The sequence below is a fragment of the Oncorhynchus nerka genome, linkage group LG14, assembly GCF_034236695.1.
Source record: "Oncorhynchus nerka isolate Pitt River linkage group LG14, Oner_Uvic_2.0, whole genome shotgun sequence".
In the NCBI taxonomy this organism is placed as follows: domain Eukaryota; kingdom Metazoa; phylum Chordata; class Actinopteri; order Salmoniformes; family Salmonidae; genus Oncorhynchus; species Oncorhynchus nerka.
In genome coordinates this window covers 49,122,271-49,145,140 of record NC_088409.1, presented here as the reverse complement: position 1 = coordinate 49,145,140, position 22,870 = coordinate 49,122,271, and the positions used below count along the sequence as shown (strand labels likewise).

General features: G+C 44.7%; 1 protein-coding gene across 1 annotated transcript in view; it reads left to right on the top strand.

Moving 5' to 3' along the window:
• Nucleotides 1-22,870, top strand: part of LOC115142255 (plectin-like) — a 139,922-nt gene that overhangs the window by 29,990 nt on the left and 87,062 nt on the right. Inside the window, exons 2-6 of the mRNA XM_065027205.1 lie at nucleotides 10,385-10,446; nucleotides 14,779-14,868; nucleotides 16,692-16,769; nucleotides 16,985-17,077; nucleotides 21,169-21,335. Of these exons, the coding sequence (XP_064883277.1) occupies nucleotides 10,385-10,446; nucleotides 14,779-14,868; nucleotides 16,692-16,769; nucleotides 16,985-17,077; nucleotides 21,169-21,335 (490 nt within the window). The remainder of the gene's footprint in view (nucleotides 1-10,384; nucleotides 10,447-14,778; nucleotides 14,869-16,691; nucleotides 16,770-16,984; nucleotides 17,078-21,168; nucleotides 21,336-22,870) is intronic.

The following is a 22,870-nucleotide window of genomic DNA, read 5'->3' as shown; positions in this document are numbered from 1 at the left end:
TGGACAATATGGCTCTTGAACTTCATGAATAGCTCAGCTGATGACCACAGCTGACCCAAACAGACTGTGTGTACACACACACACACACACACACACACACACACACACAGTCAGGAACAAGGTGTTGTAACGATCGTTTGTTGAAGATGGTGTGGACCAAAGCGCGGTAAGTGTTCAAACTTCTTTTTTTTTTCAACTGAACACTAAATAACAAAAATAACAAAGAGAATGAACGAAAACCTAAACAGTCCTGTCAGGTGCAGAAACACAAAACAGAAAATAACTACAAAAACTGTGGGGAAAAGCTACCTAAGTATGGTTCCCAATCAGAGACAACGATAGACAGCTGTCCCTGATTGAGAACCATACCCGGCCAAAACAAAGAAATACAAAAACATAGAAGAAAAAAACATAGAATGCCCACCCAAATCACACCCTGACCAAACCAAAATAGAGACATAAAAAGCTCTAAGGTCAGGGTGTGACAGGTGTATCCCAGTTGTTCCTCTCTCTCTCTGGTTTTATTTGATTAACATTCCGAGCACACGCTCCCACTTGCATTGTGCTGGAGTGACAGGAGAATGGGAGGGGGAGTCAGTGAGGTGGATGTCCCTCTAAGGGAGTGCTGAGGCTGCTCCCTTCTCTGGAATGAAGGGCGTTAACCCTGCCATCCTCTCCTCCCCTCGTCTCACCTTTTCTCACTCCCATGATCTCAAGACTATCTAAACCATGATGGCGGATTTCCGTTCTGCTTTAATCTCTGTTTTCCAAAAGGAATCATGTTCCCTGTGACTACACGACCGATTGTCTGAGTCAAAGATGCTTGACCGGATGATTTTTACAGATGAACTTGACATGAGTTGATGATGAACTTGACATATACAAATGCTCATATGGAGAGCATAATGGCTTTGACGTTCCAACTTTGAAGGGTCAGGCAATAGCATTGCATTTATGTGACCGTTTACAGCTGTGAAAGAGTTTAAACAGATAGGGCGTGAATAGTGTTGTGATTATCTCATGTTATCTTCTGTTTACTTTCGGATGGTTCTCCATTCCTCTCCCCTTGAACTCTGGGTTAGAATGTCTGCAGGGGACACTTTTCTATCTCTGCGGGAGTAGACCTACCTCTCCGGAGGTTTTGCAATGGAAAACGGGAACAAACCTTTCTTATTGGACAAGTTTAGGAGGTCACTCCATGTTTCAGTCCGTTTTGTGGCTCATGAACACAACCTTGGTTTATTGTGGCTGTGATGCTAATCTCTGCTGAGTTGAGATAGTGGAGTGAGTTGAGTGAGTGGGGTTGAGTACAATGAGAAGCAATTTGAAATGGAACCTAGTTGTTTTCTATTTGAAATGGAAAACAACTACCATTGTTGATTTTGGAGAAAACTCACCATTTCCGTCAACCCAATTTGACAGATCTTTCCGAAACAAGGACGTAGTATTTTGGGAACTGTTCAGAGGATTCGCAATGATATATAGACGTGTTTGGGGTTTTCATCTGGGACTTTCTACAGATATAAAGGCTTGCGGCATATTATTTTCTATTCAGTTTGGAGATGAACGCACAACTGATAGTGTGGGATGCTGACTCATTCTGACATCTGACAAACATCTGACAAAGTTCGGCTATGTAGAAACTCTAAGTTCTTCGAATATGCATGAGCCTTGAAATGAAACATTGGGCATACAAATTAGAGGGGTGGATCCCGGGGTTCCCCTCTTCCCTCCACCAGAATAATCCATCCACATCATCCACAAAGAAACTCATGAGCTGAGTTCCCACTTCTGGTTTGGTTGAATAGCTGTATCCCTGAAAACCGGATACATCTGGTTGTGGGCAAATCCGCTAAGGGTGTCCACATATGACGCACAGTCAGTGTGGGAACACATGAGGAGAACCCCAAGACACTCTCATACTTTAATCTGTCCCGTTCTGTGTAGCAATGAGAGAACCTCAAGCATGTCATTTAGAGAGGGAGAAAAAAAATCTCTTCATGTTTTCAACAGTCTTTATGTTTTTAAAAGGCCAAGCGTTGCATCTGGTTTAGATGAGGGCAAATGAGGGAGCAGGGTTATAAGCATGTGTAGACCTTAATGATACATCCTTTGCAGCGTCTTTGGCGAAAACAGTTTCATGAGTAAGATTTTCCACGGTATCTCTGACGTTGGCTGCTCTTTTGAGTTTGGGCCTTCCTGTGACATTCCACATTTCCCGTTGTTATGCCCCCCTGGGCTTGGTATTGTTATGTGTGAAGTACCTAACACCCTGGTGTTGGTACAGTGCCTTGGGAAAATATTCAGACCCCTTGACTTTTTCCACTTTTTGCTACGTTAGCCTTATTCTAAAATGTGTCAGCAATCTACACACAATAACCCACAATGATAAAGCGAAAACAGGTTTTTAGAAATATTTTCAATTTATTAAAGATTAAAAAAAGAAATACCTTATATACGTACTGTAAGTATTCAGACCCTTTGCTATAAGACTCGAAATTGAGCTCAGGTGTATCCTGTTTCCATTGATCAGCCTTGAGATGTTTCTACAACTTGATTGGAGTCCACCTATGGTAAATTCAATTGATTGGGCATGATTTGGAAAGACAAACACCTGTCTATATAAGGTACCACAGTTGACAGTGCATGTCAGAGCAAAAACCAAGCCATGAGGTCGAAGGAATTGTCCGTAGAGCTCAATAGGATTGTGTCGGGGCACAGATCTGCGGAAGGGTACCAAAACATTTCTTCAGCATTGAAGGTCCCCAAGAACACAGTGGTCTCCATCATTCTTAAATGGAAGAAGTTTGGAACCACCAAGACTCTTCCTAGAGCTGGCCGCCTGGCCAAACTGAGCAATCGGGCCTTGGTCAAGGAGGTGACCATGAACCCAATGGTCACTCTGATAGAGCTCTAGAGTTCCTCCGTGGAGATAGGAGAACCTTCCGGAAGGACAACAATCTCTGCAGCACTCCACCAATCAGGTCTTTATGGTAGAGTGGCCAGATGAAAGCCACTCCTTGGTAAAAGGCACATGACAGCCTGCTTCGAGTTTGCCAAAAGGCACCTAAATACTCTCAGACCATGAGAAACAAGATTCTCTGGTCTGATGAAACCAAGATTGAACTCTTTGACCTGAATGCCAAGCGTCATGTCTGGAGGTAAACTGGCACCATCCCTACAGTGAAGCATGGTGGTGGCAGCATCATGTGGTGGGATGTTTTTCAGCGGCAGGGACTGGGAGACTAGTCAGGCCGGAGGCAAAGATGAACGGAGCAAAGTACAGAGAGATCCTTGATGAAAACCTGCTCCAGAGCTCTCAGGACCTCAGACTGGGGCGAAGGTTCACCTTAAAACAGGAGAACGACCCTAAGCATACAGCCAAGACAACGCAGGAGTGGCTTCAGGACAAGTGTCTGAATGTCCTTGAGTGGCCGAGACAGAAACCGGACTTGAACCCGATTTAACATCTCTGGACAGACCTGAAAATAGCTGTGCAGCAACACTCCCAATCCAACCTGACAGAACTTGAGAGGATCTGCAGAGATGAATTGGAGAAACTCCCCAAATACAGGTATTCCAAACTTGTAGCGTCATACCAAGAAGACTTGAGGCTGTAATCGCTGCCAAGGTGCTTCAACAGAGTAAAGGGTCTGAATACATTTGTAAATGTGATTTTTTTTTTCTTTATACATTGACAAACATCTCAACAAAAAAATTGTTTAATCAATTATAGAATAAGGCTGTAACGTTACAAGATGTGGAAATAGTCAAGGGGTCTGAATACTTTCTGAATGCACTGTATGGAGAAGGGTGAAGTTGCCCCACACTGGTCTTGGGTCAGTTTTGCATTTCCCCCATGAATGGTTAGGGTTCAGAATGGGGCAGGGGGAGCTGATCCTAGATCTGTACCTAGGGTAAAATCACACCGGAGCTGTTCGTATCATTATGCCACACTGCTGAAGAGAAGTGCCTAACATTGGTGTTCACACCTGTGCCACTGCATTGCAGTGTTGACCTTCAGGTATAAAATACTGTACGGTCCAGTATGTCAAGCTATTTTACGATCCAGTGACAAGCTATCAAGTTCTATACAATAAGCTACACCCAAGATGTACCTTTATATTTCATGCTTATACAACTAATTGTTTATGTGATGTGGCAGATGACGGGATTGTGATCTGTATGGACAGATTTGTCACATACTGTATCAGCCTCTTGCAGGCCTACCAATCCGTGCGGTGTGGGGGTGTAAGGGTGTGTGTTTGTTTGGGGTGGTGGGTTAGGATATTTAGGTTAGGACTTTGGCCCAGTGCCCCAGCCAGCAGAGAGGAGATCGCAGACACATACCAACGGCTCGTCACGTCGCCCTGCTCTGTCAGCATCCTCCTAGCTGCATAAGCAGTAGTCCACGGTCAAAGCCCTTTCACTTCACCTCTTTTTTTAGCTTTCGTTCAACCCCATGCACATTGAAATTGGATTCCTTGAACTCACTCTGTTTCATAAAACTCCCAACCTGTTTTGAGGTATCAGTAGCAATTAACGTGTTGTGGTTTGCTAAGCACATTGAAATCAATGACATCATATGTTAATCCTTTCTTTCCCAGGCTACACTAGCCAAACTCTCCTGTGAGAGGTGACCATATGAATCCTCAGTGTTTTTATGTTTAGCCTCCAGCCCTGTCGAGGTGGGATTATGTGTGTGTTGTTATTACTCTTCTCTTTCCCTTGTATGTCTCGGACTGTACAGTATTATGGTATTTGCTTGGCCTCCTTAATTCCTGTTCTTGCCTAGACGTGTGGGAGGACACAAAGCTATTATTTAAGGTGTGCCTCTCCACCATTTTCAAATTTTGTGAACTTAGTGTCAAATAAAACAAACACACATCTTGTGCACATCAACTGCTTCATGTTCAAACAAGATGCAATTAATCACCTCACATTGGAAAGAAAAGTGTTTTTTTTTTTGTTTGTTTTACATCCTTCCTAATGTCATGTCAGACAGGGTGTGGAAATGAGATGCGTACCTTCTTAATGTTTAGAGGGCCTGTTGGCCACACCCTGTGGCAGTGTTTTGGGTGTCAGCACCCTACAGTTCTTAGTGAAGCCCGAAAATACACAGGCCTAGGAACCCTGACGGGTATTCTACAAAGCAGATTCAAGGAGTTAGCCAACTAAACTAGCCTAAATATTGTCATAGAGGTCAAATGCATGTTTTTGAAAGATCTTGAAATGGGTATGTTCTAATTGACTCAATAATCAAAAACACATATTTAAGTTCAACTTTTTTAATGAACTAGAAAATCAAGTATTTTGTTTTTGTTTACCAAAAGTTAGCTGGCTAGCTCCTTGAGCCTACTTTGTAGTATACCCCTGGTTCTTACCTGGGTGTCCCTTAAGTGTATTTTTCGGTCTTCCCATGTTATTATGAGGGAATGAGACACCAAAACAAGTCCTCACTGATATCGTGTCTTATCAGTTATCTGAATGGGCATCTCTGGGTTAGAGGCTGATAAAGGACTGATAATCATAATCACTGGTTCAACGATGCTAGCTGGTTGTAGTGGAGTTGTGCTAGAATGTCTCTGCAATGTCTTTACATGTGAGTGTTGAGTTTGAGGAAATCAGGTCTGTGAGCGTGCATGAGTGTACTTTAGTTTATGCTGGTGTAGTTAAAGGAGAAACAAAAAACACACACGCTGTCAGGCCTTCAGCAGAGCAGAGGGAATATGTACTCCTTCACTAATTGTCTAGTTCGAGAATCTACATGTCCTTAGATATAGCTAGTACCGTATAGTCTTGTTGAGGGTTGGGTCATGGCTGATCTCTCAGTGTGTGTGGATGCCAAAGTAGCCCTTCCCTCAGCCTCCCCCTTTTCCTCATCACACTGAGTAACACCCACAGCTCTCTCAGGAATGCAGTGAGTAGGCAATGATTAATCATATGTGTGTGTGTGTGTGTGTGTGTGCGTGCGATTAAAAAGTAATTCGACGTTGAACTGTGTTCTAAAACAATATGAAATTATATCAAACCGTAAAACAATATTGTGTTATTTATTCCGGTGCCATTCTTCGTTATTGCTTATACAGCCATCGTAACGAAGTATAAGGATTCAGGGTGTGTATTGTGTACCCTTCAGTAAACGAAGGTAAGATGACAAGTAAAAGTGTATGCAGATGGTGTCTTTTATGGCACAACGGCCTGCTGGCCACCACACCTTGTCTGATCACTCACTTTCCTCTGTTCCCCGCCCCCTTCCTGCTCTCACCAGCCACACCAATATGACAGGGCAGAGGAAGGGGTGTGGTCGAGCCTCTTTACCCACCACAATGTCCTCCAAACGCTCAGGCAGTTATCATACTGTACAGATCAGCACAAGGACAGGCCCAGACACTGTACTCCACAGGGATAACTTATTGCGAGAGGAGGAGAGGGAGAAAAAAATCAACGGGAAGAAAAGAAGAGAAGAGCTCATACGGAGGTAGAGCGGGAGAAGGAATACAATCATAGGCTAGATCGAAAGTGCTGACTGGAACGTAGCCATAGGACTGCGTGCTCCCTCCGAGTGAAAGGAGCACTGAGGAATTTTTAAGCGGAGTAAGAGCAGGAAAGCGAGAAACACGTTATAGCTACCGACAGAAACCTTGTGGTGACAAAGCGGTCGCATAGAGCGCGCTAGAGGGGACTTTTGATTCATTCATTCGGAGTTGAGTGGCACCATGAGCGGTCAGCAACAGAGATACAGGAACTTCTCGACAGATAGCAGTGGTGGCAGGGATGGAAGGGACAGGGTGCCCTCAGACGAAGGCTACTACCAGGGGATGCTCAAGTCTACGGATGGCAGGAAAGGTACTAGTATGACAGCATTAACCTAGGAAGTGTTTACAGTACATATGTTTACAGTACATGAAAAGTTTGACTTTGGTTCTATGTACGACAGTGTTCGCCTAGCCAGTGTGTCAAATAGGTTCATATGGAAAGTTTGCCTCTGATACTATGGTTTGTGATTACTTAAGGGAGAGAGTTCAAATTCTGGGTGTTTTTCTTTTCCTGTGAAAGGGAAAGTTGTACTGCTGAAGTTACAGGTTTGGACCATTTTCATATCCCTGCACCGACAAGTCTGTGAAATAATGAGCTCCTTCATGATGCTGAGAATCATACCAGCTGTCAGTGTCAATTTAAATTGAAAGAGGGCTTGTGGCTTCCACTGTGAGCCTTTAGTGCACTCTCAATTACAGTTTGAGCTTACTCTAATCATCATCTATGGGAATACATTTAGACTTAAAATGACGTTGTTGTTGTTGTTTTTTGCTGTCATGTTTTCTGTGTCTCTCCAGTCGTCCACGTTTGTGACCAAGAGTGGACACTCCCACTAAATCTAACACATCAGCCGTTCCCTCCCACCCTAGTGGTCAGCGAACCCATTCACAAAATGTGGGGATGAAATCTCAGTAGGCCTATACATAGTTGATAAAGCTCCTATAGAAATGACCAAAAAACATTCCTTACCCCAGGACACTTTAACGGTTGACTATCCAGGATTAGAAAGAAAAAGGATCTGTTTCAGCATTAGATCTGAGATATTTCTATACGGTACACAAACAGGCTCCCGTTTCGGTGTAAAATGCCTTCAAGACTCTAATGAAGGTGTTTCACGCTGAAACAGGGAGGCTGTTTGCGTCCTTTACATGTCTTTTTGTTGTTGTTTTCTTTCCTTTCCTGCATAGTCACCCATTGAAATGTCCTGGGGTAAGGATTGTTTTTTTGGGAATTTCAAGTCCCTCAGTCGAGCACCTGACTCCCTTTTTCATTTAAGCTGGGCTGAAGTGTGTTTGGGTATACCCTTTTTCTTATTGAATGACATTTATAGATATTTTCTTACTTGCTCATTCACTTCTGGTTATTTTATAGAAGAGTGGAGTAGTAGTCATGTGTCTATTGGTTAATGGCCAATTATAAATCAAGTGCTGAGAGTGACTCACTCAGGAGGACCTATTAGATTACCACTTTTAAGATGGGCTGAAACACTCCTTTGTCCTGCAGTGAATCAAGGAGATGGCTTTGGGTAAAGGAGGTAGGACCTTCGCCCCTTTTTACCATTGTGAATTTGTGATCACTGTGTTTATCTTTGGCATCACACAATGCAGTTTAAATAGTTTGTCTTAGCCCGAGTCATGACTGGGTTCACTGTGTATGCTGATTGCAAGCTGGACACCACTGCTGGACTAACACAAGTATTTGTGTTAGTTCCCCCGACCGTGATACTTGAGCATTTTTACCTCGCATAAACTGTGAGCGGGAGTGTCCCGTATAAATCAGGATTGCCCTCGTATTGTAGCTTTATTGATGAACGACAGAGAATGGCAGAAGTCAATAGTCTCCAGGCACACACACACACACACCCTATGGTTGCCACGGCAACGTGATCCCATAACACAATAGCAACATGGGGGACGCGCCCACCTGAGAATACAAAAGTGTAGCCTGCGGGTTCAGTTTGCAGTGACAGTGAATCAGCACACACCGTTGTACTTTGGTTCTGCAGTGCCTAGCCTGTGAGTGGTACTTAATATGCTTTTCACCACCTTGTAAGACTGATAACGTTTAACTTATATAGCATGTTTAACAGTTCATTCAGTAACATGACCTGAGCTGTCATAGGAGTAGCTGAAGACCCGAGGCTTTCTTAAAGTTGCACTATGCAGAAATTGCTCTGTCATTTCCTGGTTGCTAAAACTCAAATATTTTGCCAAATTTCACTTTATGTGACAAAATAAGCTAGTTTAGTTTAGAGAATCATTTTAACATCTAAACCGCGGTGAAATACATTTTCCATGACCATGAATATTGTTGTTTCAGCTGTCTGAAGCTGGTGTACCAAACCCAAAGTAAAAGATGCAACAGCAAAACTTAAGAATGGGAAGCATAGAAATACCGCTTCTTAGAACTTGCTTTTAAGTAGAATGATGGATCTATAACTCGCAATTCTATGTGACTTTGGTCGAGGCCAAAAAGTAACATATTGCCACCTTAAGGGAAAATTCAAAAAGAAATGCAACTTCGTATTCATCATCTCCAGCACCACCCCAACATCAACATATGTGAAAATGGCGCATTTTTATTTATGTTTTTGTAGAAAAGATAGAGGAAGATAAGTGTTTCCAATGACACCATTGGTGTGCATCTTGTGATTTTAACCTATTATTATTATTGTTATTGTTATTATTATTAGGCATTGTCTACAAATTGATGATGTCATTGGAAACATTTTAACTTCCTCTATCTTTTTTTACTACAAAACATAGAAACGCGCCATTTTCACCATGTTGATTTTGGGGAGCAATTTTCCCTTTAATGGTACGGTAGGCTTTGATGAAGAACCTTAAATGCCGTTTGTTAATTACATATTATTAATATGGACACCCATGTCTTTTGTCTGGATAATGAGTTATCAGTGTAATAAATACAGTATTTTCTTCAATGCGACGTATGACTTTCGAAAAACAAACCTATTGGAATTGCTATTGGATTGGCCATCAGTACTATCTCACTTGACATAACTGATGGGCTCACTTGAAGAAGAGATGTATATCTCAATGTGACTTCTTTGGTTAAATATACAAAAATATACAACAACAACAAAAATCAACAATCTTTCAGGGAAGTGGTCTGGCATGATGACTAACTGTTGGTGATGTGCCTCTTAGTTGGTGAGGGTCAGTGTCTACAGTTGGTACGTCAGTGTCTGCGCTCTGCAGTATGTTTATCAGTACCCCAGAGTAGTGGGGTGTGTCCAAGTATTTGACTGCGGGTGTGTCAATTCCACTCAGTATGGTGAGGCTGAAACCGTATCGATCTGCCCGATGTGGTTATCTGCCATGTGTACATACAGTACCAGGCCTGTAGAGATACTGAGCACCTGTACAGTGTAAATGCTTCCACTAAGCCTCAGGCCCTGCCTGTAGTCATTTGTTAGTGAATAGCTTTTGCAAAGACAACTCGACAACGAGGGTGTATATCTAGACACTGACTGTGCTATGATGATTTCTCGTGAGTCAGACATGTTTAGTCCCGACGCTCTGTTGTCATGTCTCACCGGGCTAGACTAATCCCATCCAATGACTTCTCTTTGTCTCGGGGATGTGCAAAACGATGTCGGCATCTTGTTAGATTTCAGCGCTCGCTGTTCATGTTAAATGTATTTTAAATCCTTTGGTCTTCTCCTTATCCCCAAATAACCCTGCGATCTGTTTTTCATTTAGACTGAGTTTTCTCAACCCTCAGTAAAGAATACCTCAACGTGACTTATTAATGTACTCCGAGGGTTTATCTAATCTTTGTTTCTCTATAATCATGTCTGACGTTTGCTCTTTGTGTCTTGCAGACGAGCGGGATCGAGTACAGAAAAAGACCTTCACAAAATGGGTGAACAAACACTTGATAAAGGTATGGTCACACACTACCAGAGTACATTTATATCCTCAATAACTCAATACCTAACTTACTCTCCCTGCCTTGCTTACTATAATGCACTCATTGCTGGTATCAATAGTTTAGACACAAAGACAATCACGTGCGCACACACACACACACCGACTCATTTTTAACCAACATCAGTTTGATTTCAATAGATTTGTGTCAATTTTGTTTCTGCGCTTTACTGGACTTCTCACAATGACTCATACAGCATTTCCAAAAGCAGTATTCCCGTGTTATTATCCATAAATGTCAGTCAAATACCATAAAACTAATGAAAATGGTGGTTACTGAAGTGGCAGAATAACCGCAGAAGTTGTCAAAGTAGGATTTTATGTTGAGTTGGATCACTACTGGTCCAGAAGTGATGTGTAGGAATGGCAAATGGCAGATATTTCCTTCGTGAATCATGCCTCATAATTGGCCAACCAACCACATGGGGGCTGAGCTGTGTGTTTTCTGACGGTTGCAATTTAGTCTCTGGGCAAAAAAAGGATTTTCAGCTTCAGAAGTCATTTTGCCACTAATGACAGGAGTAGGCTAGAATCTTTGGCAGGAATCGTAACGACACTGGACAGATACTTTATTGATGTGTTTTGGATGTGTAGTTTCGTTTTTCAAATTTAAAACGGGGACGACTCTTTAACAAACACCAGGGCTTGTATTCATAAAGCATCTCAGAGCTGGTCTAGGATCAGTTTTATTTTACATGATTTTGACATTATAACGACAGCCCCTCCCACTAGTACATGTATAAATACCCCGGGTCATAATTCATTTGACAAAATCCCACCAGTAACCCAACGTTTACAGCTCAAGCCATTAAGGGACTCCTCATAATTCTCCATTCTCCCTCAAAAGAAACAAACCCATTAATTTCCCCTCAAAAAAAAAGAACAAAAATACTATTTTCCTTTCCATACACAGTGTATGTGCGCCGTGCGGTGCGAACACACTCTGTTCCTGATATAACACACAAGCACACAGTCTTTTCGTTGAGTGTTTTATGTGAGTCACACACATCTGGATTCGTTTTGCTCTTTGCCTCTGAAGCACCACATTCTGTTCTGGGCCCAAGGCCCGGTGGCTCCTGGCTGGTCCAACAGTAGCACATGTGCTACACAGACTGACTGTTGAGTCTGGGTGGCTGGCTGACTGCCCGCCCGCCCTTAGCTCTTTGCTAGTCAAGGTCCTTAAGTGCTCCTTACAGACATTATCAGAGGAATCAATCTGTGTCTCTTGTCTTCCCGCTACCAGTATGACAAGACGGTAGGCCTATGTGACAAGATTTGCATCTCATTTAATATCCGACAAACTGCGAAGTCGGTACATTTGACCTTTAGAAAGTTTAGATTAAGTCGGCTATGTATTGACATGAAGTCTGGATGAGTTGTGCCATTAAACCCCTACAACTCATCCAGAACGCCGCAGCCCGTCTGGTGTTCAACCTTCCCAAGTTCTCTCACGTCACCCCGCTCCTCCGCTCTCTCCACTGGCTTCCAGTTGAAGCTCGCATCCGCTACAAGACCATGGTGCTTGCCTACGGAGCTGTGAGGGGAACGGCACCTCAGTACCTCCAGGCTCTGATCAGGCCCTACACCCATACAAGGGCACTGCGTTCATCCACCTCTGGCCTGCTCGCCTCCCTACCACTGAGGAAGTACAGTTCCCGCGCAGCCCAGTCAAAACTGTTCGCTGCTCTGGCCCCCCAATGGTGGAACAAACTCCCTCACGACGCCAGGACAGCGGAGTCAATCACCACCTTCCGGAGACACCTGAAACCCCACCACTTTCAGGAATACCTAGGATAGGATAAAGTAATCCTTCTCACCCCCCCCCTTAAAAGATTTAGATGCACTATTGTAAAGTGGCTGTTCCACTGGATGTCTTAAGGTGAACGCACCAATTTGTAAGTCGCTCTGGATAAGAGCGTCTGCTAAATGACTTAAATGTAAATGTAAATGTAAAAGTCGACGAATGCTTAATTAAGAGCTTTCTTAAGAGAGAAAGGTCTTCTGAGAAACGGTTTAATACCGTACACAATATGTGGTAGGCAATGCATTGTTACAGAACTAGCCTCGTCATTAAAATGAATTTTGCGGTAAAACGAAAGTGTTATAACAGTCTGTCCGTGTGAAAGCCTGCTCTTCTGATGTTGAACTAATGTTGAACTAATGTTGTTAATGCGTTTCCAGTCGGGCACGTCCCGGGGTGGACCACGAGGGGTTGTAAAAGGATATGGAATAACTTTCACTCCAGCATAAATCTTGTTGTGTGTCAACAAGGGTGGGAAGACCGAATGGAGGGTTTCTCAGCCGTTATTTTACGGTGTTACGTAAAAAAGAAATCCACTGTAGCTTACATCATTCTGCAGATGTAATGCCCCGTTCACTTTTAATGAAGTGTACAGACCGGAGAGACAGAAAGTATCCCTATTTTCTTATACAATGACGTGTGTGTTTTTTCTTTCTTTACAGGCGTTCAACATTATAATACTACGTGTAACCCTAGGTTAACTGAAGGACGCATCACCTACGTGTAACCCTAGGTTAACCGAAGGACGCATCACCTAAAGTGTGTTTTGTAATGGGAAAGCCTAGTGTGTGGTTTGTGGTGGACGAGGAGTTGTCAGGTTCTGTGTTGACTGGCCCTAATGGTTTTAACCTTGAGGGCCGATCAAATGGATCACTTGACTCGAGTTGACTGGAGTGCACATGACACCACCTGATCACGCTGACTCAACTGAAGAAAAACACTTGAATGTTATGCGATCTTGTCCCATCAGTTCCAGACGTACAACTTGTATAATATTGTTGAAGTTGGAGACTCTTAGTTGATGTTGAACAATCTTACACGATTAATGTGTGAACAGGGATCCCTAGTGGCCATCATCAACCCTCGCTGCATTTCAAGCCACCACCGGTGGAGTGTGTACACCACAGGTGGGCAGGAGTGAGTTACTGTGTTCACACACAGGGTTGTATAACTACTTATAACAGACAGTATTATATAAGTACTTACCATTGATGCCAGTAATAAATCAAGGTAGTGGGTGTTACAACTTGCAGGGTCGAGACTTGCATACATACTTGCGTACATTCCATACCTGTACATACCTGTGCGAGGACAGAGCAACACACTGACACAGTAGCAAGGCATTGCCTGCAATCTCCCAACATTAACCATGTCATAAAGCACTAATATTAGTAACTATTTTGACCATTCTCTTTTAATCTATTCATCTAACCTTTTTAATTTTCTCTCATCCTTCATTTATTTTTAATTTCTTTACTAAAGTACCATTTGAATAATGAATCATTCTAATCTCAGACTCATATTCTCTTCCTCTTTCGGTCATTCTCCCTCTCTATTCCCTTTGTTCTCTCCGTCTCGTCCCTCACCCACTCATTCTCCTCCGTCCAGCACTGGAAAGCAGAGGTAGGTACCAGCTGCCTGCAAGCCCCAGCAGAAGGGCACTGTATGTGGGACACATTCTGATGTAGCTCACTTTCTCCCCTTCCACCTGAACACTATCCACTCCCCACGCCTATGCCTTCGCTGTGAAAGTACAAGGTATTAAACTGACGGTGTCACACAGAAATAGGACTATGCCTTGTGGACTGTGGGCCCACAAATCCCTCAGTTTCAGTTATTCCCTTACGTCTCTTTCTAAGCTTACACCCTCTTCTGCTCACGATCACGGTTCATCTTTCTGACTGGAATTGATTATAGCAGGCATGCAGTCCCAAGACTCACTGTAGTATCTGTTTTCATGTGCAGGTATCTGCCTATGTTTGTACTGTTTAGTCGTTTTTTTGATTCATGCAACTTTTTTTTATTTTTAATGAAGACTCCCTGTCATCCGTCCATCCATCATCTCTCAGTAGATCTGGCAGCTGCCAATTAGCAGGTGTCTGAGTGTCGAACGCAGGCTGATTGGTTGCCCGCAGCCACGCGTTCCTGTCCTTTGTACAGATGTACAGAGAGAGAGAGAGAGAGCGAGCGCTGCCGGTTTATAGCATGAGCCGCGTCGACTGATCTGAGAGGAGCTTGAACATTTTGTCTAGTTTTATACTGTAAAGATTGGTTGCTCTTTCCAAGGTTTACTGTGAGAGAATGATCCCCCATGTCTAGGTACCCTATCAAATCAGAATCATAACCAGATCCAGGATATCAAAGCGTTATTACATCAGTACAATGCACGGCTTCTAGGTATTTTGTCTAGGTGTTGCACAACAACAAAAAATGCATTGTGATGACAACCCTTGCCTTACATCTCTCCCTTCTCTTTCTGTTCCACAGTCACAGCGTCAGGTCACAGACCTGTATGAAGACCTGAGAGATGGACACAACCTGATCTCCCTCCTGGAGGTCCTCTCTGGGGAGACGCTGGTGAGTGCTGCTGACTTCTGATTGGTGAATGGACTGATCTTGGCATCTGCAACCGACCTCGATCCAACCCCCCCCCCCCCCACTCTGAAAACCTGACCCTAAGAAACATAAGTCTAACCCTTATTTATACCTACCTAATCCAAACCGGTATACAATCCCTGAAGCAAAGCAAAACATTAGCTAGACTTTCAAGTCGTAGCACAACCTAACTAGACAGTAACTGGAAAGTAAACAAAGACCCATTTAAAGGTCTAAGACAACCCCTGCTTACCTACCTTTCATTCCAGTCCCCGGAAATGTTAACCATTTGTAGTTGTTTCGATTTTTTTTTAAATAAGTCGGTAAGTCAACACTGGATGCTTGCACATTATGATGATGCATTATAGGTTACTGCAGAACTCTATGGATGCCTTGCACTCTGTCTCTGCTACAGTAGCTCATCGCTCTGCTGGTCTCTGCTGGTCTCTGCTGGTCTCTGCTCATCTACCAGACGCCTCCATGGTCCTAACACATTAACCCCACTTTGGCTTCTCTTTTTGTACTGTGTGCTCCTGTCTGACCGTTCTCTGGTTCTCCTTCTCTGCTCCCCCCCTCTCCTCATGTCCCCTCTTTACCCCCTACACCCCCCCCCCTTTCCTGTATGCTGACCTTTGCCCTTTGGCCTATGCCTCCTCTCTTTGCACTGCTCTTTGCTGGGGCTAGGCAAGGGAGAGAGACGTGGTCAGGAACTTGCGGTTGGTGAGTGGGGTTTTCTATAACTCGGCCGCCATCATCTTCTACTTCATGTGGCTTGAGTCATCCATTACCCAGTGGCTCGGCTGTGCATGATGTCACTTGCTGTGCTTATGATTCCCTCCCCCCTTTTTGGGCATCACTTATTTATCATTGACAAGCTTGCAAAGTCTCAGAGGTGCATTAACCATTTCGCTGCTGGCTGTAAACAAATACCCTCTGTTATTAGTAGGTACCATGGCTGAATGAAGGAAGGACATCATTGACTAACTACTTCATTGACTAGTCATTGATGCTATAACAATATTTGAAGCACTGGAAATTATCAGTCTGAAAATAACTTGGTTTCTGTTTAGCTCAATTACTAATGCTTATTACATAGCACAAATACAGTATTCTTTGGAAGTGGAAGTCTTCAGTTCATTGTTCTCCAATCAGAACACATGTATGAAGAGGTGACACAATTCAAAACCAACCAACCAACCAAAGATTCCTGTACCTAATAACTAATCATGTTATTGGCTCAGCCAATGCATGACTGATGCTCCCCCCTTCACTCCAAATATATCTCCTATTTACCTCCGTGTTTGTCTGTCGAAGGTGAAGAACAGGTATGATGTCATTCATGTGGTTTTATAATGAGGGAAGTTGTACTTGGAAATCTGTGAGACACATCAGTTATTCATCGTATTGTTTGTCGTTCATCCTTTCCTATGGAGGAAAATCGGGTTTACTCTTGTCATTGAGTCCACAACTTATTTCCCAATTTCCCTTTTCCTGTTTGTCGAATACTGTCGTAGCTGCATCACATTTTTCTCTTCCGACGTAATGTCTCACTCGCATTTCTCCACGCCTCTTCTAAGGTAGCATGTCTGTTTCTACCCCCCACCCACTCTCTCTCTCTCGGTCTCCCCTTCTTTGTCTCTTTCTCTCTCTGTCGTTCTCTCTCTGGCCCCCTCTCCCTCTCCTCTCTCTCTCTCTCTCTCTCTCTCTCTCTCTCTCTCTCTCTCTCTCTCTCTCTCTCTCTCTCTCTCTCTCTCTCTCTGTCTCTCTCTCTCTCTCTCTCTCTCTCCCTCTCTCCCTCTCTCCAGCCCAGAGAGAAAGGCCGCATGAGATTCCACAAGCTGCAGAATGTACAGATGGCACTGGACTTCCTCAAACACCGACAGGTAAGAGAAACAACAATTGAAATATAACAATGGAGAAAATGTAACATGAGTTACCCTCTGAGTTTACTTCTCTTGTACTGTATTAAGATGACTTACTGTAAGTGACATGACTGAGACAAACATCTACATGCATTGGAACAGGGTAATAATGTATCTACTATGATGTGAACTACTATAATTGTTAAGTCTCGCTCTTCTCTGTCGTCCAATCACAGGTCAAGCTGGTGAACATCAGAAACGATGACATTGCGGATGGTAACCCCAAGCTGACCCTTGGGCTGATATGGACCATCATCCTTCACTTCCAGGTGTCCTTCTCTGTCAGTGTTGTGTTCCCATATCATACAGCTCCTCATCCTCCTATCCCCTTGGCTCTGATCCAAGCCAATCAGCAACAATCACAAATTGAACTAAATCCAATCATATTTGTCATATCATATCTCAATCACTCGAAATGTTACCACATCGCTTTCAGAAAATCACATTGCTGTCAAATCTGTCATCAAATTATTATGAAATATATTTCAATCATAGTATTAAGACAGTTTAATAATTATAATTATTTTAACAGAGGTGGAAAAAGTACCCAATTGTCATACTTGAAGAAAAGTATACATACCTTAATATAAAGTTACTCAAGTAAAAGTAAAAGCCAGCCGGTAAAATACTACTTGAAGAAAAGTCTAAAAGTATTTGGTTTTAAATTTAAGTATCAAAAGTAAATGTAATTGCTAAAATATACTTAAGTATCAAAAGTAAAAGTAAGTCATTTAAAATCCCTTATATTAAGCAAAGCAGACTGCACAATTGTCTTTCTTTTAAAATGTATGGAAAGCCAGGGACAGACTCCCACACATTTGTGTTTAGTGAGTCCACCATGCCAGAGGCAGTAGGGATGACCACGTGTTCTCTTGATATGTGCTTGAATTTGACCATTTTCCTGGCCTGCTAAGCATTCAAAATGTAACTAGTGCTTTTGGTTGTCAGGGAAAATGTAGGAAGTAAAAAGTACAATATTTTCTTTAGGAATGTAGTGAAGTAAAAGTTGTCAAAAATATTAATAATAAAGTAAAGTACAAATACCCCCAAAAAAGACTTAAGTAGTACATTCAAGTATTTTTACTTAAGTACTTCACACCACTGCTTTTTTTTCTCACAACTTTCAACCAAAATCGAATGACATGGTGAGATACTAGAAGTTGAACTGACGTCTGTGCCTTGTGGGTATACTCTACATCAGTCTTACTGCACAATTTCAATAATCATTTCAAATCATTTAGCTAGGCTTGATTGAGTTTGTCTGGCATAGTGGAACCAATACAATAGTCAAACCCTGCCCAACTGGCACTCCAGGAAGGCTTAAGGAAACATGAAAAGTATTTGAAAGATGTCAAATAGTATTTGAACCCAGGTCTCTTTGGGACCCATGTGCCGATGAAAGCAGAGGAACTAAAAGAACATTGTGTCCTGCAAACTATTCTCCAAGGTAGCATTGACTATTGGTTCCATTAAGCCAGGTAATCTCAATCAAGCCTAGCCAAAGTATTATAAATGATTTCAAATAGTATTTGAAAACAGGTCTGATACCTAACTAAGACTGGTATAGAGTATACCCACTGGGCACAGACATCAGTTCAACTTCTAGTTGTTGTTTTACACTGGTTTACTGTACTCCATGTACTGCGTTGGATAGAGAGGGGTATCTCCCATTTCTCAGAAGGAGAAAACACAGCAGGTCCGGTGCCTGGTGAGTCATCATAGGAATTCTCCTCTTCTTCAGAGGGGTGAGGTTTAGGGTGGGGACATCGAGGGTGGAATGGATCCCGAGGAGAACACACACACACACACACACACACACTTACAGTATACCCACACACACCGACTACAGAAAGAGACCAGTCGGCAGAGAATTTGGTAAATGAGCGGTCTTTTGGCAAGAACAGAGAGTACCCTCTGAGCCTCTGGTGACTGTGACTCATTTAATTTCCATTCCAGCCCAAATAAAGTCCTGCCACATTAGCCAATGGTGTGTGTTCCCGCACTGGACCAGATAGTGCTTAAGTTGTGTCTGGAGACCCAAAGCAGGAGCAGTGTCCGCCGGAAATCCCTCCCGCCTATTCAATGACCTAGGAATTGAGATCTAGTTGGCGGTTCCCTTTGATCTCACATATGTAATATTGATGACAGAGTTGCCTCCCCTGGCTGAAAAACAATGTTTTTTCTTGTTTTCCACCACAGATCATTGAGGTAGACAAACCTGATTCATATTGAATCAGAATATCATATGATTGAATCAAACTCCATCCATTACAATGCATAATCAATTTTCTCAAATAGATGATATCTTTATTGTTTCAAACTATCTCCCTCTGCCACCATGACAAGCAGGGTTGGGGTCAATTCCATATCAATTCATTCAATCCAGGAAGTCAACTGAAATTCCATTTTCTATTCCAAATCTCGTCATTGAGGAGGTGTTTTCATTCAATTGGAGTTAACGTCCTGTATTGACCCAATTTAAATGGAATTGACCCCAACCCTGGTAGCGTGTGGCCTCCCCTGTCAAACGCCGGTGTCTATCCTCCCCTGTCTAACCCCGGTGTCTATCCTCCCCCATCTAACCCCGGTGTCTATCCTCCCCCGTCTAACCCCGGTGTCTATCCTCCCCTGTCAAACGCCGGTGTCTATCCTCCCCTGTCTAACCCCGGTGTCTATCCTCCCCCATCTAACCCCGGTGTCTATCCTCCCCCGTCTAACCCCGGTGTCTATCCTCCCCCGTCTTACCCCGGTGTCTATCCTCCCCCGTCTAACCCCGGTGTCTATCATCCCCCGTCTAACCCCGGTGTCTATCCTCCCCTGTCTAACCCCGGTGTCTATCCTCCCTGTCTAACCCCGGTGTCTATCCTCCCCGTCTAACCCCGGTGTATATCCTCCCCCATCTAACCCCGGTGTCTATCATCCCCCCGTCTAACCCCGGTGTATATCCTCCCCGTCTAACCCCGGTGTCTATCATCCCCAGTCTAACCCCGGTGTCTATCCTCCCCGTCTAACCCCGGTGTCTATCCTCCCCGTCTAACCCCGGTGTCTATCCTCCCCGTCTAACCCCGGTGTCTATCCTCCCCGTCTAACCCCGGTGTCTATCCTCCCCCCGTCTAACCCCGGTGTCTATCCTCCCCGTCTAACCCCGGTGTCTATGCTCCCCGTCTAACCCCGGTGTCTATCATCCCCCGTCTAACCCCGGTGTCTATCCTCCCTGTCTAACCCCGGTGTCTATCCTCCCCGTCTAACCCCGGTGTCTATCCTCCCCGTCTAACCCCGGTGTCTATCCTCCCCGTCTAACCCCGGTGTCTATCCTCCCCTGTCTAACCCCGGTGTCTATCCTCCCCGTCTAACCCCTGTGTCTATCCTCCCCCGTCTAACCCCGGTGTCTATCCTCCCCGTCTAACCCCGGTGTCTATCCTTCCCCGTCTAACCCCGGTGTCTATCCTCCCCCGTCTAACCCCGGTGTCTATCCTCCCCGTCTAACCCCGGTGTCTATCCTCCCCGTCTAACCCCTGTGTCTATCCTCCCCGTCTAACCCCGGTGTCTATCCTCCCCTCTCTAACCTCGGTGTCTATCCTCCCCCGTCTAACCCCGGTGTCTATCCTCCCCGTCTAACCCCGGTGTCTATCCTCCCCGTCTAACCCCGGTGTCTATCCTCCCCGTCTAACCCCGGTGTCTATCCTCCCCGTCTAACCCCGGTGTCTATCCTCCCCGTCTAACCCCGGTGTCTATCCTCCCCGTCTAACCCCGGTGTCTATCCTCCCCGTCTAACCCCGGTGTCTATCATCCCCGTCTAACCCCGGTGTCTATCCTCCCCTGTCTAACCCCGGTGTCTATCCTCCCCGTCTAACCCCGTGTCTATCCTCCCCCGTCTAACCCCCGGTGTCTATCCTCCCCATCTAACCCCGGTGTCTATCCTCCCCTGTCTAACCCCGGTGTCTATCCTCCCCGTCTAACCCCTGTGTCTATCCTCCCCCGTCTAACCCCGGTGTCTATCCTCCCCGTCTAACCCCGGTGTCTATCCTTCCCCGTCTAACCCCGGTGTCTATCCTCCCCGTCTAACCCCGGTGTCTATCCTCCCCGTCTAACCCCGGTGTCTATCCTCCCCCGTCTAACCCCGGTGTCTATCCTCCCCTCTCTAACCCCGGTGTCTATCCTCCCCTGTCTAACCCCGGTGTCTATCCTCCCCTGTCTAACCCCGGTGTCTATCCTCCCCTGTCTAACCCCGGTGCCTATCCTCCCCCGTCTAACCCCGGTGTATATCCTCCCCTGTCTAACCCCGGTGTCTATCCTCCCCCGTCTAACCCCGGTGCCTATCCTCCCCCGTCTAACCCCGGTATCTATCCTCCCCTGTTAGATCTCGGACATCCAGGTGAATGGCCAGTCAGACAACATGACGGCCAAGGAGAAGCTGCTGATGTGGTCCCAGAGCATGGTGGAGGGCTACCAGGGCATCCGTTGTGACAACTTCACCACCAGCTGGAGGGACGGCAAGCTCTTCAGCGCCGTCATCCACAAACACCAGTAAGTGGTCCTCTGTGGGTCAGTTGGTAGAAACATGCTGCTCGTAATGCCAGGATACTGGGTATCCATTCCCGCGACCACCTGAATGTAAAATGTATGCATGCGTGATTGGCGGAAGGGTCTGCTAAATGGTTCTGCTAAATGGCATATGTTGTTATTATTTGGCGGCCGACACCTCAAGCCACAATACGTAGTGTAATGTTTACAGTATTTAATCTCTGTACCCAGAACCAAATCTTGGGTAAAGTATGTCAAAAGAGACTATACTGCACCTAATGTTCAGATACTGGTGAACATCTTTGGATTGGAACATCAGAATGTTACACGTAAGCCCCGCTGTCTCCTCAAATGTAGCCTCACCTCCAGCCATTTCATATTTATTCTTAAAGGTGAGATTATCCCCAAAAATAGTACCCCAAATGCACCCCTCTGTAGACTGTACCCACTCATGTTATTACCCACAGTAGTAACATGAGTGGGTACAGTGGCACTATTAGGTGTTAATATGTCTTGTCCTAGCGTCTCCGGTAGTGCTAAGCTATATGCAACAGGGTTGTCATGACACATCGCTTTACTCTGAAGTGGAAACGTCTAGGAGCAACAACGGCTCAGCTATGAAGTGGTAGGCCACACAAGCTCACAGACCGGGATCGTGGGGTGCTAAAGCGTGTAGCATGTAAAAATCGCCTGTCCTCGGTTTCAACACTTACTACCAAGTTCCAAACGGACTCTGGAAGCAACATATGCCCAAGAACTGTTCGTCAGGACCTTCATAAAATGGTTTTCCATGGCCCGAGCATCCGCACACAAGCCTAAGATCACCATGCACAATGCCAAGCATCGACTGGAGAGGTGTAAAGCTTTACACCGCTGGAGGGGTTTAAAGCTCGCCGCCATTGGACTCTGGAACAGTGGAAACGCGTTCTTTGGAGTGATGAATCACGCTTCACCATCTGGCAGTCCGACGGACGAATCCGGGTTTGGCGGATGCCAGGAGAACGCTACCTGCCCCAATGCATAGTACCAACTGTAAAGTTTGGTGGAGGAGGCATAATGGTCTGGGGCTGTTTTTCATGGTTCGGTCTAGGTCCCTTAGTTTCAGTGAAGGGAAATGTTAACGCTACAGCATACAATGACATTCTAGACGATTTTGTGCTTCCAACTTTGTGGCAACATTTTGGGGAAGTCCCCTTCCTGTTTCAGCATGACAATACCACTGTGCACAAAGCGAGGTACATACAGAAATGGTTTGTCGATCGGTGTGGAGGAATTTGGCTATCCTGCACTGGGCCCTGACCTCAATCCCATCAAACACCTCTGGGATGAATTGGAACACATACTGTGAGCCAGGCCTAATCGCCCAACATCAGTGCCTGACCTCACTAATGGTCTTGTGGCTGAATGGAAGCAAGTCCCCACAGCAATGTTCCATAATCTAGTGGAAAGCCTTCCCAGAAGAGTGGGGGCTGTTATAGCAGCAAAGGGGGGACCAACTCCATATTAATGTCCATGATTTTGGAATGAGCTGTCTGACG